General features: G+C 44.5%; 1 protein-coding gene across 1 annotated transcript; it reads right to left on the bottom strand.

The window, feature by feature from the left end:
- Nucleotides 1-6,702: 6,702 nt before the first annotated feature.
- On the bottom strand, nt 6,703-8,223 carry LOC140650746 (endogenous retrovirus group V member 2 Env polyprotein-like). Its single transcript, XM_072859460.1, has 2 exons — nt 8,208-8,223; nt 6,703-7,586 (listed from the first exon to the last, which is right to left on the bottom strand). Exons 1-2 carry the CDS (start codon nt 8,221-8,223, stop codon nt 6,778-6,780), a joined length of 825 nt encoding a protein of 274 aa, XP_072715561.1. The 3' UTR covers nt 6,703-6,777.
- Between the last annotated feature and the right edge of the window lie 5,655 nt (nt 8,224-13,878).

Below are 13,878 nucleotides of genomic sequence, written 5' to 3'. Positions count from 1 at the left end.
GGCAAAGATTTCGGAATATCGCCAGAGGAGGAGGTGACGCGTATGCTGAGGAGGCCCCACTGTACAATAAACTACCAGAAAATGAGAAGGAATATGCCCTGTTCACTGATGGGTCCTGTTGTATTGTAGGAAAGCATCGGAGGTGGAAGGCTGCTGTATGGAGTCCTATACGACAAGTGGTAAAAGCTGCTGAAGGAGAAGGTGAATCGAGCCAATTTGCAGAAGTAAAAGCCATTCAGCTGGCTTTAGACATTGCTGAACAAGAAAAGTGGCCAGTGCTCTATCTCTATACTGACTCATGGATGGTGGCAAATGCCCTGTGGGGGTGGTTACAGCAATGGAAGCAGAGCAACTGGCAGCGCAGAGGCAAACCCATCTGGGCTGCTGCATTGTGGCAAGATATTGCTGCACGGGTAGAGAACCTGGTTGTAAAAGTACGTCACGTAGATGCTCACGTACCCAAGAGTCGGGCCACTGAGGAACATCAAAACAACCAGCAGGTGGATCAGGCTGCTAAGATTGAAGTGGCTCAGGTGGATGTGGACTGGCAACATAAGGGTGAATTATTTATAACTAGGTGGGCCCATGATACCTCAGGCCATCAAGGAAGAGATGCAACATATAGATGGGCTCGTGATCGAGGGGTGGACTTGACCATGGACACTATTGCACAGGTTATCCATGAATGTGAAACATGCGCTGCAATTAAACAAGCCAAGCGGTTAAAGCCTCTGTGGTATGGAGGGCGATGGCTGAAATAGAAATATGGGGAGGCCTGGCAGATCGATTATATCACACTCCCACAAACCCGCCAAGGCAAGCGCTATATGCTTACAATGGTGGAAGCAACGGCCGGATGGCTGGAAAGATATCCTGTGCCCCATGCCACTGCCCGGAACACTATCCTGGGCCTTGAAAAGCAAGTCCTGTGGCGACATGGCACCCCAGAAAGAATTGAGTCAGACAACGGGACTCATTTCCAAAACAACCTCATAGACACGTGGGCCAAAAAGCATGGCATTGAGTGGGTATATCACATCCCCTATCATGCACCAGCCTCTGGGAAAATTGAACGATACAATGGACTGTTAAAGACTACACTGCGAGCAATTGGTGGTGGGACATTCAAACATTGGGATACGCATTTAGCAAAGGCCACCTGGTTAGTCAACGTTAGAGGATCTGTCAATTGAGCTGGCCCTGCCCAATCAAAACATTTACACACTGTAGAAGGGGATAAGGTCCCTGTAGTACACATAAAAAACATGCTGGGGAAGACAGTCTGGGTTACTCCTGCCTCAGGCAAAGGCAAGCCCATTCGTGGGATTGCTTTTGCTCAAGGACCCAGGTGCAATTGGTGGGTAATTCGAAAGGATGGGGAAGTCCGATGTGTACCTCAAGGGGATTTGATTTTGGGTGAGAATAGCCAATGAACTAAATGGTATGATGTTAACTGCTATATAATACTGTGTGTCATCACTTTTATGGTTACTATACACCATATCAATGGTATTTCAATAAGGATCACCCAGACTAGTGAAGAATGAACTTCGATGAAAGCAAGCAAAGTGCAGTGGTGATGGAACCAGAACTGGCTTCAGCATGCAACAATCCAACACCATACACCATCTCTTCTGCCATGAAGGACTATTATGACAGATGGAGCCCAAAGTCATGGACTAAATGAACTTAATAAACATTTTAGAAGGATGACTCATAGACCAAGGGAATGATAACTGTGTGTACATATATATATATATGTATATCTCAAGAGACAGGAAAAGTGGTGGTGATTAATTGTATTAGAAAGGGTAGAACCTGGGCATGACGTAAATGGTATAGAATAAGGGGTGGATACTGTCCTGGTTTCGGCTGGGATAGAGTTAATTTTCTTCCTAGTAGCTGGTATAGTGCGGTGCTTTGGATTTCAGTATGAGAATAATATTGATAACACGCTGATGTTTTGGCTGTCGCTAAGCGGTGTTTACACTGGTCAAGGACTTTTTTTTTCTTCAGCTCCCCATGCTCTGCCAGGTGCACAAGAAGCTGGGAGGGGACACAGCCAGGATTGTTGATCCAAACTGACCAAAGGTCTATTCCATACCATATGATGTCATGCCCAGTATATAAACTGGGGGAGTTGGCCGGGGGGTAGGGATCGCTGCTCGGGGACTGGCTGGGCGTCGGTCGGCGGGTGGTGAGCGGTTGTATAATTTTTTTTTTTTTTCCTTCTTTTTTTTCCCTCCCTTGGGGTTTGTTCCTCTCTCTCTCTCTCTCTCGTTGTTTTCCTTCTCATTATAATTCATTATTATTATTATTATTATTTTGTTCCAATTATTAAACTGTTCTTATCTCAACCCACGAATTTTCTTACTTTTGCTCTTCCGATTCTCTCCCCCATCCCACCGGGGGGGAGTGAGCGAGCGGCTGCGTGGTGCTTAGTTGCCAGCTGGGGCTAAACCACGACACATGCCAACCCTTGGCTTACCTACGTGATCAGGGGAGTGGCAGTGCACTGAGGAAAAGTAACCATTGAGTTGGTCTGAGTGTCCTGTTCCCCTGGGTCCATGGTACCAGACACAACTGGACCAGACGGACAGGGATTGGCATGATGTGATTGGCAATCACAGACAATTGGCATGAACGTGTCTGTATAGAGTGTGTGTTAGAATAGAAATCACTACTATCCACCTGCTATACCCATCCTGCTTAGTAAATAAATTTTAAAGTATATGTAACTGAGTTACATGGTTCTGTTCTTGCAGCTATCTCATCCTAATTTTCCCCCATGACACTGGGCTGCAGGAGACCACAGGCCAATCCCTGCTCTATAAAAATCCCATCCTACAGCAAAGTTGATACATCTCCATGCTCCATGTCCCCTCTCCAGCACTGTCCTGCCTTCCCATAACCAGACTGCAAGATGATTAAATAGTACTGGAGCATCAACAAGTGCTTAAGCTATGTTGTTACTTGACACTTTTGGGTGCACAGAGATAGTGAGCTCTGCTTTAAAGACAACTACCATGCTATTTCACTACAGGATAAGACAAAACAGACACGAGTTTATACTCCTTGCAACATTTCTAGAGTTGACGTGCTAAGCAACAAGCCGCCTTTACTTAAAGTGTGAATAATGTATCAGTTTCTACCTGTATGCTCTTCCTAAGCATTTAATTTCAGCCAGGTAATCAACATCACATTCACAAAACCTAAAAAGCCATCCTGCATTTCATAACAGCGTGTACTGCACATTCAAGGAGTCTTACAGGCTCTGGTCCTCTCTAGCACTCTATGGACTGCACATCCTTCAGGAGATAATAAACATCATCAGTAATGCAGTTTCTGTGGCAAATGAAAGCATGCAGCAGATCTAAACTCCTCACTTAACCAGCTAAGGCAAAAGTGTTGTTTAAGAAGCCCCTGAAAACTAACAATTCCACCCATGGTCTGTGCAAGATCCCTGAACTTGCACAATCACTAACGTGAAATTGTTACAGAATAATCTACTAGCCACATGCCATCTTTAAAAAGCCCTGTATACTCATTCTAACACACACACAGACCTGTGTGGTGGGTTGACCTTGGCTGGCTGCCAGGTGCCCACCAAGCTGCTCTATCACTCCCCCTCCAAAACTGGACAGGGAAGAGAAAATATGACAAAAGGCTCGTGGGTTGAGATAAGGACAGGAAGATCACTCAGCAATTACCATCACGGGCAAAACAGACTCAACTTGGGGAAATTAATTTAATTTATTGCAAATCAAAGATCAGAGTAGGATAATGAGAAATAAGAACAAATCTTAAAACACCTTCCGCCCACTCCTCCCTTCTTCCCAGGCTCAACTTCTCTACCTCCTCCCCGCAAGTGGCACAGGGGGATGGGGAATGGGGGTTGCAGTCAGTTCATCACATGTTGTCTCTGCCGCTCCTTCCTCCTCACTCTCTTCCCCTGCTCCAGTGTGGGGTCCATCCCACGGGAGACAGTCCTCCACAAACTTCTCCAATGTGGGTCCTTCCCACAGGCTGCAGTTCTTCATGAACTGCTCCAGCGTGGGTCCTTTCCACAGGGTCACAAGTCCTGCCAGCAAACCTGTTCCAGTGTCGGCTCCTCTCCACGGGTCCACAGGTCCTGCCAGGAGCCTGCTCCAGCGTGGGCTGTCCACGGGGTCACAGCCTCCTTCAGGCACATCCACCTGCTCTGGTGTGGGGTCCTTCATGGGCTGCAGGGGGACAACCTGCTTCACCATGGTCTTCACCACGGGCTGCAGGGGAATCTCTGCTCCGGTGCCTGGAGCACCTCCTCCCCCTCCTTCTTCACTGACCTTGGTGTCTGCAGGGTTGTTTCTCTCACATATTCTCACTCCTCTCTCCCAGCTGCTGTTGCACAGCAGTTTTACCCTTCTTAAATATGATATCACAGAAGCGCTACCAACGTTGCTGATTGGCTCAGCCTTGGCCAGTGGTGGGTCCATCGTGGAGCCGGCTGGAACTGGCTCTGTCTGACATGGGGGAAGCTTCTGGCATCTTCTCACAGAAGCCACCCCTGTAGCCTCCCTGCTACCAAAACCTTGCCATGCAAACCCAATACAACCTAGTAGAACATGGCACCAAGGCTCAAACCAGAGTACCCTAATACAGAAGCTTTTAAGGCATGTAGTATTGGGTTTACATGGCAAGGTTTCGGTAGCGAGGGGAGCTGCAACGGTGGACTTTGTGAGAAGAGATCAAGGGCTGCCCCCATGTCGCAAAGAGACAGTTTGAGCTGGCTCCAAAACAGACCTACCGCTGGCCAAAGCTGAGCCAATCAGCGATGCTGGTGGCACCTCTGTGAAAACATATTTAAGAAAAGGTAAAAAATGCTGCACAGCAGCTGGGAGGGAGAGAAGTGAGAAAATGTGAGAGAAACAACTATGCAGACACCAAGGTCAGTGAAGAAGGAAGGGAAGGAAGTGCTCCAGGCGTGGGAACAGAAATTCCCCTGCAGCTCAAGGAGAAGAGCATGGTAAAGCAGGTTGTGCCCCTGCAGCCCATGGAGAGGACCATGCCAGAGCTGATATCCACACTGCAGACCATGGAGGACCCCACACCGGAGCAGGTGGATATACACTGAAGGAAGCTGCAGCCTGTAGAGAGCCCATGCCAGAGCACGCTCCTGGCAGGAAATGCAGCCCGTGGAAAGGAGCCCACACAGGAGCAGTTCTTGAAGGACTGCAGCCTGTGGGAGGGACCCGACGCTGGAGCAGAAGGAAAGTGTGAAGAGAAAGGAGCGGCAGAGAGGAACTGTTATGACCTGAGCGCAATCCCGATTCCCCATTCCCCTGTGCCGCTTGTGGGGAAGGAGGTAGAAGAGTCAGGAGTGAGGCTGAGCCTGGGAAAAAGGAGGGGGATGGGGGGGAGATATTTTTAGTTTTGGTTTTATTTCTCACTATCCTACTCTATTTTTTAATTGACAATAAATTAAATTAATTTTCCCCAAGTCGAGTCTGTTTTACACGTGACAATAATTGGTGAGTAATCTCCTTGTCCTTATCTTGACGAATGAGCTTTTTCATCTTATTTCCTGACCTGGTCCTGCTGAGGAGAGGGACTGAGAGAGCGGATTGGTGGGCACCTGGCAGCCAGCACATGTTAATCCACCACAATATCACAACTGCAAGAAAGGTATTGAAGTGCTTCATATGGAAAGAAGAGAGCTTTCCTGAAAATGGCTCTGGGCTACAGGATCATGTTGCAGCCAGATCACCATAGCATCATAGAATGGTTTGGGTTGGAAGGAACCTTTAAAGATCATCTAGTTCCAACCCCCCTGCTATGGGCAGGGACATCTTTCACTAGATCAGGTTGCTCAAAGCCCTGTTCAACCTGGCCTGCCTCTGCTCTGTGTTGTTGCCGTGAAAAGCCGAAATCAGGACTCAATAGTCAGGATGACTATTAAGCAGGTATTCTTTATGGCAGCGCTGGGTAGCACTGGGCATCGCTCCGCCACAAGTGCTCCGCCAGGTTAGCACAACACATCAGTTCATATACAGAAAAATCATACATATTCATCAGATTTCCTGAAAAGGACAGTCTTATGGTGATGAGTTCCCAGAATTCATTTACATAGTCCAAACATGCGCAGTAAAATTAGGGTTAGGGTCTTTTCACCCTCCCGGTGGTCTTCCATAGTCTTCCTCATGTTGTCCGCTAGTTGAACTTTGGGCTTCCTTTGTCCATATATAGTCATTGAGTTAGCTCATCAGTCCTTCGGCCTCGGAATGTTACAAGGGGTCGATTTAAGCTAGTTCTTTGGTGCTTATCTTTGGCACAATCGTCCTGAGTTCCTGTTATCAGTGATTTAATTAGGAAGCCTAACGAGCTTGCTCAAGGCCTGCTTAGTCCTATCATGTAAGAAGTCACAGGAAATGTCCCACCATCAACTCTGCTCAGCAGGTAACCAAAACTATCTTTGCAGGGGAAGAGAACAACAGAGAACAAGGATGCAAGTGAAACTAAAAAAATGCAAGTCTATGTATCACAGTAAGGTCTTAGTCAGGGATTGTCAGGATTTAACCCTTTCATTCCCCCTTTTCTTTGAGGGCTTGTAGCTTACTTGCTACAGTCCTCAATATACAGTCTTATTACATCTGAAACGAAGCTTATTACAAAAACTACAATAAAATCAATAAAATTACTATTAAAATAGTAAGGCTCTTTAACTACGACTAGTAAAATATTTCGAATCCTTTTAGGCCTAAAAGGGTGTTATCCTTAATTATTTTATGTTTGCAAAATTCATAAAATTTCATCCTTTTCAAGGGTCTGAGTAAAATACCTTCCCGTTTCTACTTGATGCCTAATCTTGTTTCTTTTCCAATCACTGTACGTCTCTGCTGAATTCCGGTGACACCAAAGAAAACACTTAAGAAATACACAAACAAATATTCCTAAAATCGCCAAAGTAATAAATCCAATGAATAATTGTTTCAACCATCCAAAGTTGGGAAGCCAAGAAGTCAATTTATCCCATAAATCTCGAAGCCCCAATGAAGTATCATCCGAAGATACTTCCTGGACTATTCGTGCTTTCTCCCAGAGTGCATTTAGATCTGCTTCTATCTGCTTATCTTTATTGATATATGCACAGCAACTGGTATTAATGATCATGCATACACCTCCTTCTTTGGCAGTCAATAAATCTAATGCCATTCGATTTTGCAACACAACCTTACTGAGGGAAGATACTTCCGTCTGTAAATTTTTTATAGTATTTATGGTTAAATTTTCCATCTGCTCTAGAACTGCTGAAATATTTACTATGGCCTTTTCTAGCTCGCTTACTCCTAGCCAAGGCAAGAACCATCTAACAAAGCTATGAAATTTTGTTCCCCTAATTACAAGTGGGTTGTCTTCTCGCTTAGCCTGTTTCCAGGACGTTCTCAAAATACCTCTAGGTATTTGGGACTGATTATATATTCGACCCTGACTAACTAAATGACCTATGGTACACATTCCCTTCCATCCTGCAGGGAGTTGCTTTCTGCTGATACCATCACCACACAGCCACCAATACCCGTCGGGCCGTTTGCAGGGTCCGTCGGTGGCTGTGAGATTAGCTCCATAAAATGATCTTTTGCTTACCCATCCAACCGATGTATTTCTACTGGCATCCCACTTTGTAGGGCTATAGGTTTCTAACTGGGTTCTATTACAGAAATTAATATATGTCACGTTCAATCCCGTCAAATTCCAAGTTCCTACTTCTACCACAGTCTTGTTGATCCAATAATCATTCCACCCATTCCTACAGGAACAGTTATGATATTTGTTGTCGGGGGGGGCGGCACGGACAATTATTGGATCTTGCCTTCCATAGGCAACTATTATTGCTAACTAGAATCTGGGTGTCATTATCCAGTATCTGCAGGTCGAATCTTGGTCCGATCTCATAGCTTGAATTATCATAACTACAATATCCTCCATCTTGTCTTTTCCAAAACTCAGGCCAAGTATTATTGTCACAATTCCAATGAGTCGACCCTATCCTGTACAAAGGGAGTCTCATGTTACCTCTCAGTAGGGCAGTACAAATCCAACAATCCTTAGCCCCTGCAGCATTCGCTATCATCTGAATCGCATTATAATACAGGTTCTCGTTCCAAGCATCTACTGATAAGCTTAAAGTCAATAAAGTTATCGTCGTAGCGTAATTTCAAATCTCCAACGCTTTTGACGATCCATCGCGGTTCAGAAGCTTTCTTTACTCAGGAGTAATGGATCCAAGCTGTCTGCTCTTTAATCTTGATTGCAGTGAAAGTGGTTAGCAACACCTGATAAGGTCCATTCCACTTCTCCTCCAATGGGTCACCTGAAAAATTCTTAACATAAACCCAGTCTCCAGGGCTAAATGGGTGGATCGGGTGATCTAACCCTTTTGCTCTGGTTCCCAAAACAGTCTTATTCATCTTTTCCAATTGTTTTCCTAAGGATATAACATAATTTTGTAAATAATTATTTCCCAGCTGATTCAAATCTTCCCCTTGATATTTGGCCTGATATGGGCTCCCATATAATATCTCAAAAGGGCTCAGATTTTCTTTGGCCCTAGGTTTTACACGTATCCGAAGTAGTGCAATAGGCAGTGCTTGATACCAATATAGGTTTGCTTCTTGACATATTTTAGCTATCTGTTGTTTTATCATGTGGTTCATTTTTTTCTACTTGCCCGCTGGCTTGTGGTCTGTAGGGTGTGTGTAATTGCCAATTGATTCCTAATAGCTTGCTGACCTGTTGCACTACTTCTGCACAAAAATGTGTACCCCTATCTGATGAAATGACCGTAGGTACCCCGAATCGAGGTATTATTTCATTTAATAATACCTTAGTTACTTCTCTCGCTTTGTTTGTCCTACAAGGGAATGCCTCTGGCCATCCAGAAAAGGTGTCTGTGAGTACCAATAAGTATCTGTACCCCCCTTTTCTTGGAAGTTCAGAGAAATCAATTTGCCAGTGGTCCCCTGGTACATTTCCTCTCCCAATACTTCCTAATTGTGCCCGGTTACCTGTATTGGGATTATTTTTCAAACATATTTCACATTGCTAAGTCACCTGTCGAACTGTAGTATACAAATTTCTCCCTATTAATTTTTGATTTAAAAATGTGTACAGGAATCTGCCCCCAATGTGTCTTATTGTGTTCTTTAAGAATTCCCCATACCTGTTTGGCAGGAATTATAATTCTGCCATCACTCAAGTGGGCCCATCCTTTGGAGGGAACCTGCCCTCCCATTTCTTCTATTAATTCTTTATCAGCCCTAGAATATTCAACATTTTCATGGTCACCTAGACTCCTATTTCTGTTATCCGGAATTAAGGTTAAAATCTTTTGCATTCTCTCCGCTGCCTGTTTAGCCTCATAATCAGCCAACCTGTTACCTTTTTCCTGGTCAGTGTTACCCTTCAGGTGTCCTCGGCAGTGCGTGATGGCGACTTTGGTTGGCAATTGGACTGCTTCTAATAGGTGAAGGATTTCCTCGGCATGCTTGATCTGTCTCCCTTGTGCGGTCAGTAGTCCTCGTTCCTTCCAAATTGCTCCGTGGCGTGGACAACTCCAAAGGCATATTTGGAGTCTGTCCATATATTTATCTTTTTCCCTTTTGCCAATTCCAGGGCCCTAGTCAGGGCAATAATTTCAGCCTTTGGAGCTGATGTTCCAGCAGGTAATGACTGAGTTTCAATTACTTTGCTTGCTGTTGTCACCGCGTACCCAGCCTTTCGAATACCTTGTCGCACGAAGCTGCTTCCATCCGTGAACCAGGAGTCTTGTGCATCTTCCAGGGGTTCTTCTTTTAAGTCTGGTCTGCTAGAATATACAGTCTCTATGGTTTCCAAACAGTCATGTATCAATGATTCAGATGTCACCCCACTGAGGAAAGAAGCTGGGTTCGTAACATTAGTCACTTCAATATTAACATCATCTGGTTCAACTAGAATAGCCTGGTATTGTAAAACTCGGGATGGAGAAAGCCAATGATTCCCTTTTTGTTCTAGTACGGCTGATACTGTGTGTGAAACCAGCACTGTGATTTTTTGGCCTAAGGTAAATTTCCGGGCCTCTTGGATATTTAGTACTACAGCTGCCACAGCTCGTATTTTTGGGACCCCGATTTTTGGGACAACAGAAAGACAGAATGCCATAACTTCAAACATCCCCCCCTTCCTTCTTCTTCCCCCAGCTTTTTATTGCTGAGCACAACATCATATGGTGTGGAATATCCCTTTGGTCAGTTGGGGTTAGCTGTCCCTGCTGTATCCCCTCCCAACTTCTTGTGCACCCCTCGCCTACTCGCTGGTGGGGTGGGGTGAGAAGCAGAAAAGACCTTGACACCATGTAAGCACTGCTCAGCAGTAACTAAAACATCCCTGTGTTATCAACACTGTTTTCAGCACAAATCCAAAACATAGCCCCATATAAGCTAATATGGAAAAAAAATAACTCTATCCCAGTCAAAACGAGCACGCTTGATGTACAAAAATCTCCCAGTCAGGATCACAACATCCCATAATAAGTCTTGTGCTCTTCTGCATCCCTTAATGTGTTCCATACCCCCAGGCAGTGACTTCCCTCAGTCCAAAAGGTGCTCTGGCATTGACTCATCATGATGGGCTTCATGCCTGGACACTGGGGCTGATGGCTCTGCTGGGACAGCCCTGGGAGGGGCCCAGACAAGGTATCTGTTCCTCTGAGTCTGTAATCGGGTTCCCACCTGCTTTTGTGCCTCTGCTTCTCTGGGCTTGTACAGATAGGCCTTTGATGGGCTGATGGCCCCTGTGATGGGCCTGGGAGTAGCCAGGGCAGGGTATTATTTCCCTCCCCCCATTGTCTCTCTAAGCACCTTTGTGGATGTGCAGACAAGCTTTTATCACATTACCTAACAGCAACCATCTCTGGAGGTCTGCCCTGCTTGCCCCTACTGTGGGGCTGCCCCTACTGTGGGGTCTACTGTAGGGTCTACTGTTTGTCAAGGCCTCTGCCCTGCCGGCTGGCAGTTTTATTGCACTTGGCTGCCAGCTCCCTGTCCCTTAGGCAGCAGCTGGGCCTCGCTGCTCCCTTACAGTAGCTTTAATACCTTTGGTAACCACTGTTATGAAGCTGATATTACAGCTGAACTTAACCAGTCAGCTTTATAAGGAAAATGCTTTGCAAGTGAATTGAACCTTTACATAAGAAAAGGCTAAATTAATGGCGGATCAAAGGTCATTGCCAACTAAGGGGATTCAACTTTTAAATCAAGGGACCTCACTTTCAGGAGCTGTGTTAGTTGATATTTAGATTTTGGCATCGCTCTGTCGAAATGTAGGCCGCTGTACAGACAGGATCAGAAGACTGCAGACACACAGTTGTTAGTATTTCTTATTTGATTACATGCTGATAGTGTTATCCCACAAGTGTGAGGTCGTTTACCTGGTGTGCGAGACGCCAATATACACACAGGGCAGAGGTATTTTTATTTCATGTCTGCGCAGAGATGGGCGCTAGGTGGAAGCTCCTCCACAAAGCTAGCACACAGTTCGGTCATACAGGTACAGTATTTATACAGTCTAGTTATGCGTATGCATAAGTAATTACATAAAGCAGTTTTCTATTGGTCTGCATTTCCTTGTTTCAACTTAAAGCTACAGTGCTACTTTAATATTCTGCACACGCTCAAAGGTGAGGGGTCTCTGCTTGGGCCGGGGTCTCCGGCTCGAGGGGTGTGACTTTTAATATTATAATGAGGAAAGTTTGCACGAGGGTGCTTCTTATCACACTTCTACTAGTTGTTTCAGATGGTTCCCAAAACATCTTAATTAGCTTACATATTTCTCCAGGATGTGCTTTACTCCCAAGGACAGTAATTCTTGTTTAGATGTTCCGCTTTCCAGCCTGAATCCCCCTTATCAGCTTTACGTAAGCCCTGGCCTTCCACCAGCTCCTGATTGACTACAATTCCCCCCTTTGAGACAATGAGACTTTTCTTCATAGTCCTCATATGTCTCATTATTAGTTCTCATTAATAGTATATTATTTCCAGTAGTAACTTGTACAATTAGTCATCTAACACATTTTAAGGCACAACTAACAACAACACATATGATTATCATGATGATTACAATTATAATCATCGTTTGAAGTAAACTTGCCAACCATCCAGTTAGGGAGAATCCAAAACTTTGTAATATTTTGTTTAGAGGACGGAATATTTCTACTTGATTTTGCCACTTGTTTTATTTCATCGATTTGTTGATCTAAATGTTCAGTTAAATATAACTGGGGATATGGATGCCTGTAATTGAGTATTTTAAATCTTGTAATCCTGCTCTACTTGCATGCGCTAACCACATTCAATTCTGAAAGGAGGCAATTTGGAGACTGAAGAAAGCTTCAGTTTAAATCCAAGGTTAAAATTCCCCACTTGAGGGGATTGGCTGCAGATTTAGGTAATGGTGAACAGGCCGTTATACTGCTGACATTATGGATTCTTCCAAAGGATTGGACAAGTTTTAAGACTATATTTCTGTTACAAAAAGTGAATGCTAGGCTAATCAATGTCAGAGAGACAATTTTCATTGTAACCATGCTAAATTAATAACACTTCCTGAGAGTGTCCTAGGAGTAATTTCAATAAGAGATTTCTAAAAGAAAAACCTTGATACAATTTATCGTCAGTCCCTGGTTAGTCGGAGTTTCAGTTCTACAGTTGGCATAGAGGTCCACTTGTCCTAGTCTGGCGCCTTCTTTACTCCAGTATGATGAATCCAGGAGTCGATCCCATTCACCTTTACCGCTATATAGGCTTTTAATAGCACTGTATAAGGTCCTTTCCACTTTTCTTTCAAGGGCTCATCTTTCCAGGTTTGTACGTAGACCGTGTCTCCTGGTTGGAATGGGTGGACTGGAGTGTCCAAGGGAATGGGAGTCTTCTGGTTTAGGTACCTATGCAGGGAGGATAAACTCTGCGAGAGAGAGATCAAATACTCTTTAATTACAGCCTGTGCCTTTATATGCATTTGGTCTCCCTTTGTGGTTAAATGATTGATTGGATATGGTTTCCCATACAGGATCTCAAATGGACTAACACCTTCCCTAGCTCTGGGTGTAATTTGTACTCTCATTAATGCCATGGCTAGCATATCTACCCATTTCATTTGAGTTTCCTGACACACTTGAGAATTCTGTCTTTTTAGAGTTTGATTCATTCTTTCTACTTTGCCGCTGGACTGTGGCCTCCAAGGGGTATGCAAATCCCATTCAATGTCTAGAAATCTAGAAACTCCCTGCACTATTTCTGCAATAAAGTGGGGTCCGTTATCAGAGGATATACCTTCTGGAACACCGAATCTGGGGATAACTTCTTTCAATAAAATTTTAATCACTTCCCTAGCCTTGTTAGTGTGACAAGGGAAAGCTTCGGGCCAACCAGAAAAGGTGTCTACCATTGCCAATAAATATTTATACAGATTACACCTTGGCAATTCCGTAAAAGCTATTTTCCAGTATTCCCCAGGAGTTATTCCTTGTTTTACGATTTCTCCCATGATTTTCTTTGCAATTTTTGGGTTATTGGCGCAACAGATAGCGCACTTTTTAACTATTATATCCGCTAGGCTTTGCATTCTTGGCCCAATGATGTGTCTTTTGGCAATTAGTACTAATGCATCTGCTCCCGAGTGTGTTTCTTGGTGCAGTTTCTCAAGTAGAATTTCCATCATCTTTTCAGAAATGAATAATTGCTTCAGTGGTGTCACCCCCCAACCCTGATCATTTTTGGAACAATCTAATTGCTCTGCCAATTGATTTTCCTTCTCAGTATATTGTGGAGGCGATAATTCCAGATGGGGTACTGGAATTAAAGC

The sequence above is a fragment of the Ciconia boyciana genome, chromosome 4 (genome assembly GCF_034638445.1).
Source record: "Ciconia boyciana chromosome 4, ASM3463844v1, whole genome shotgun sequence".
NCBI lineage: Eukaryota > Metazoa > Chordata > Aves > Ciconiiformes > Ciconiidae > Ciconia > Ciconia boyciana.
The sequence above is the reverse complement of the archived record's forward strand: the minus strand, read 5'-3'. Positions and strand labels throughout refer to the sequence as shown.